The 3,109-nt window shown below is 38.6% G+C and overlaps 1 protein-coding gene across 3 annotated transcripts in view; it reads left to right on the forward strand.

The window, feature by feature from the left end:
• Window positions 1-3,109, forward strand: part of rgs17 (regulator of G protein signaling 17) — a 21,298-nt gene that overhangs the window by 16,254 nt on the left and 1,935 nt on the right. For all 3 annotated transcript variants that reach the window (XR_003039801.2, XM_017431855.3, XM_017431845.3), the window contains one exon: window positions 2,973-3,047. Coding sequence is in view for 2 of the 3 variants with exons in the window: in XM_017431855.3 (XP_017287344.1) it covers window positions 2,973-3,047 (75 nt within the window). In the remaining variant the exon portion in view is untranslated. The remainder of the gene's footprint in view (window positions 1-2,972; window positions 3,048-3,109) is intronic.

Below are 3,109 nucleotides of genomic sequence, written 5' to 3' on the forward strand. Positions count from 1 at the left end.
AAAAAAAAAAAAATCTTTAAATAAATTTTTGTGTGGTAAAAAAATATTTTTATGGTTAAAAAGTTTTAAGATGTTTTTTTTGTTTGACATTTTTTTTTTTTTTGATTGAATACTAATTTTTTTTGTTTGACATGATTTTTTTTTTTGATTGAGTACTCCTTTTTTTGTTTGACATGATTTTTTTTTTGATTGAATAATTGTGAAACAAATCTAACTCCATAGGGGTGCCTTCTATTTTCAACCAAACATCACATGCAAAACAGCTGTGAAGAAAAGCCTGTATATTTAACTGTATTGTGAGGGCGCCGGGGGGCTGTGGTTGGCTTAGCCCATTACTGCTGCACAATAGGGACTTTGACAAGAGACAGCAAGAGGAAGGAAAGATCCTCCATGGTTGGACAAAAATAGACTGCTGAGTGTGTGTTGCTTTGTGGACTCAGCAAGTGTGACTGAGCTACAATAGACATGGAGACTGTCGTGTTGTTCTGAGTGTTTACATAGAGACTTTAACTGAAACTTTCTTGTTTTTATCTGGGTGTCATTAACCGCTGCAGAAAGAAAGTAGGTTGTCCAGGTTTGTCGGTGTGGACTTGGGGTAAATTAAAGTTGACCCATTTCAAGTCCTGCAGCTGAAAACCCCTCAGAGGCTTCAGGTACAGAGACATGTGCCGCTGCTAATCATGCTGGCAGAGAGTCTGCATATATTTCCTTCATTTTCACCGGCCCATTGGATCAACGTGGTGGGGGGTTCATGTCTTCTGACAGTAAAACTGAGCTCACCCATGACCATAGTTTCCACTTTATAAACCTTTCAAAATAAACTACAATGGCTACGATTCCCTGAGTTTGTTTGTTTTGTTTTTTCAGGAGGGTGGCAGGCAGTAGGTGTTGTGTCAAAAAAAGTGCACCAGCTGGTAAAGCACCATTAGGAAACAGTGTGGTCTGTTACCACCAGATGCTTTAAGAAAAAATGAAAGCTAAAAACAAAAAAAAGAACAACAACGACCGTGACGGCCTCATTAATTCTTTAAACTCGCCCGTTTTAACTAGGCTTTGAACATTTGAAAATCCCATTCCTAGTAGGAACGACAAAAAGCTCACCATTTCAAAATAAAAGGCAAGTCATTTTGATTAGATTGAAGCGGCACGCAGACAATATCAATAAGATACCTTTTTACAAGTGGCGTTGTGCTTTGGAATAGATTTTAATACCAGGAACTTTTTTTTTCTTTTCATACATAAATGCCTTGTCAATAAGACTTTAAAGAAACTGTGCTAAAAAATAAAAACTGTTCAAAATAAAAAAAATAAAAAAAAAACCTAAACAGACGTGGCAGCATTTGAAACTCCAGAAGGGACGAAATCTAGCGTGTTAATGTCACACCCCCACGATGTACAGAAAGAGTAGGTTCAGTCTGAGAAATACCAGTTAAATCTGATCTCTGAATGTTCGGAGCTGAAGCATCTGTGACGCAGGCGTTACCACAACAGATGGATTCCTACTTCCTACAATGCCTTCAGTGGTCGCATTGATGTTTTCAGTTGGTATGAAGGCTGGATTGTTTTGGTTGTGGATGGATTGTTTCACAACTTAATAAAAAAATTTAAAAAAAAACCTCTTTTCCATCTTGCTGCAGCTGACATTCAGTCGCTTTCATTTAATGGAAACGAGGAGTTTATTCGCAGCCTTTTGGGTTTGTTCTTAAAATTAAACATTTTTGACTTTGTTCTTAGCGATTTTTCTCCACTCTTGAAATGAAAGATGATGGTTTTTTTTTGTCTTGGTTCGTAATACTTCTGTGGAATGTTCTTTATACATTGCTGTGACTTTCTAAGATAAGGGTTAGGGTGACCTATCAATAAAATTCAGTTGCTCACACATTAGGAGCGCCTTAAAATCAAGTTGGAGGCACTGATATGCCATGAAACCGTCACGGAGAAATGGCAGAACAAGACACTGTCGTTCTAAAGGTGATAAAGTGACATCCCAGTGGTCACAAAAATTTATAGTTTAGTCTTATTCTTTTTTGGCTTTAATGATGATGCAGAATAATCTAAATCAACCCAACTGTGACAGGCCTTTGTTTATCATTTATTCAAATCTCCATGACTGCTTCTCTCTAAATCCTCATTAGTACCAGGATCGTGGAGACGTTTTTTTATCTGCGATACGGAGTCCCGGTTCTATATTTAAACCGGAGATCTTCTTTATCTGCACAGAACCGCTGCAAATTTAGTTAAATGTAAGCCTGCATGAAAGGACTAATGTACTGCTGATCAGTAATGCATAAAGAAAGACGTAGCTCACCATGAAGTCTTGTTTTAATGGTATCAAATTGCATTTTGCCCTGTGGAGATTTGAATCATGTCTGTGGAAACTGGAGTTTTTGAGCCTTGCTGGGAGGATGGTTAGATGGGTTCAAATTGTGGAGACGCTAAAATAAAAAGTGATCGCCAACCCAAAGCGCCTGGACCTGCTGTCAGTTTGCCGTTTCTTTCCTCGTCCAGCTCCAGAGAGTGCACCCAGAGCGTTCTGACAGCTAGTTTATGCAGCGTTAACTTAAGAAAATGGCTAGAGAAGAATCAAATACAGATGGGTAATCTCTAAATTCAAAATGTGTTGTGCACCACATGTTACCCGTAAAAGAAGTCATTTTAAATCAGAACAGACTGCCATTTTGGGAGGTGGGCAACCAGCCTAACTTCTGTGTTTATGGGAAATTCTATAGATATGCACAGGCATACAGCAGGAGGATATAAGTATTCAAAATGATTGTTTTGTGTGTGTTGTTCTGGCCTTAAACCAATCTGTATTTAGAGAAAATCCAACAGAAAAAGTATTTCTTCATATTTACAACCCCCTCTGTCTACAGATGGGTCACATTATACCCTAAATGTGTCCTTCTGAACTGCTAGAAACACATCCAGGCTCTTATTTTGACATGCACGATCATTTCCTGCGTCCAATTCAGGAACGAAGACAGAATCGAGAGGAGTGAACGCCAAACCTGCACCAAAATGGACAGTATTGAAGCTGCTGAAGAACAGTGAGTGCAGCCAAACTCTCGCGACTGTTGCTCGCTGGTCTTTTTGTCTTGTTGATTTTAAC

The sequence above is a fragment of the Kryptolebias marmoratus genome, linkage group LG22 (assembly GCF_001649575.2).
Source record: "Kryptolebias marmoratus isolate JLee-2015 linkage group LG22, ASM164957v2, whole genome shotgun sequence".
Classification (NCBI taxonomy): domain Eukaryota; kingdom Metazoa; phylum Chordata; class Actinopteri; order Cyprinodontiformes; family Rivulidae; genus Kryptolebias; species Kryptolebias marmoratus.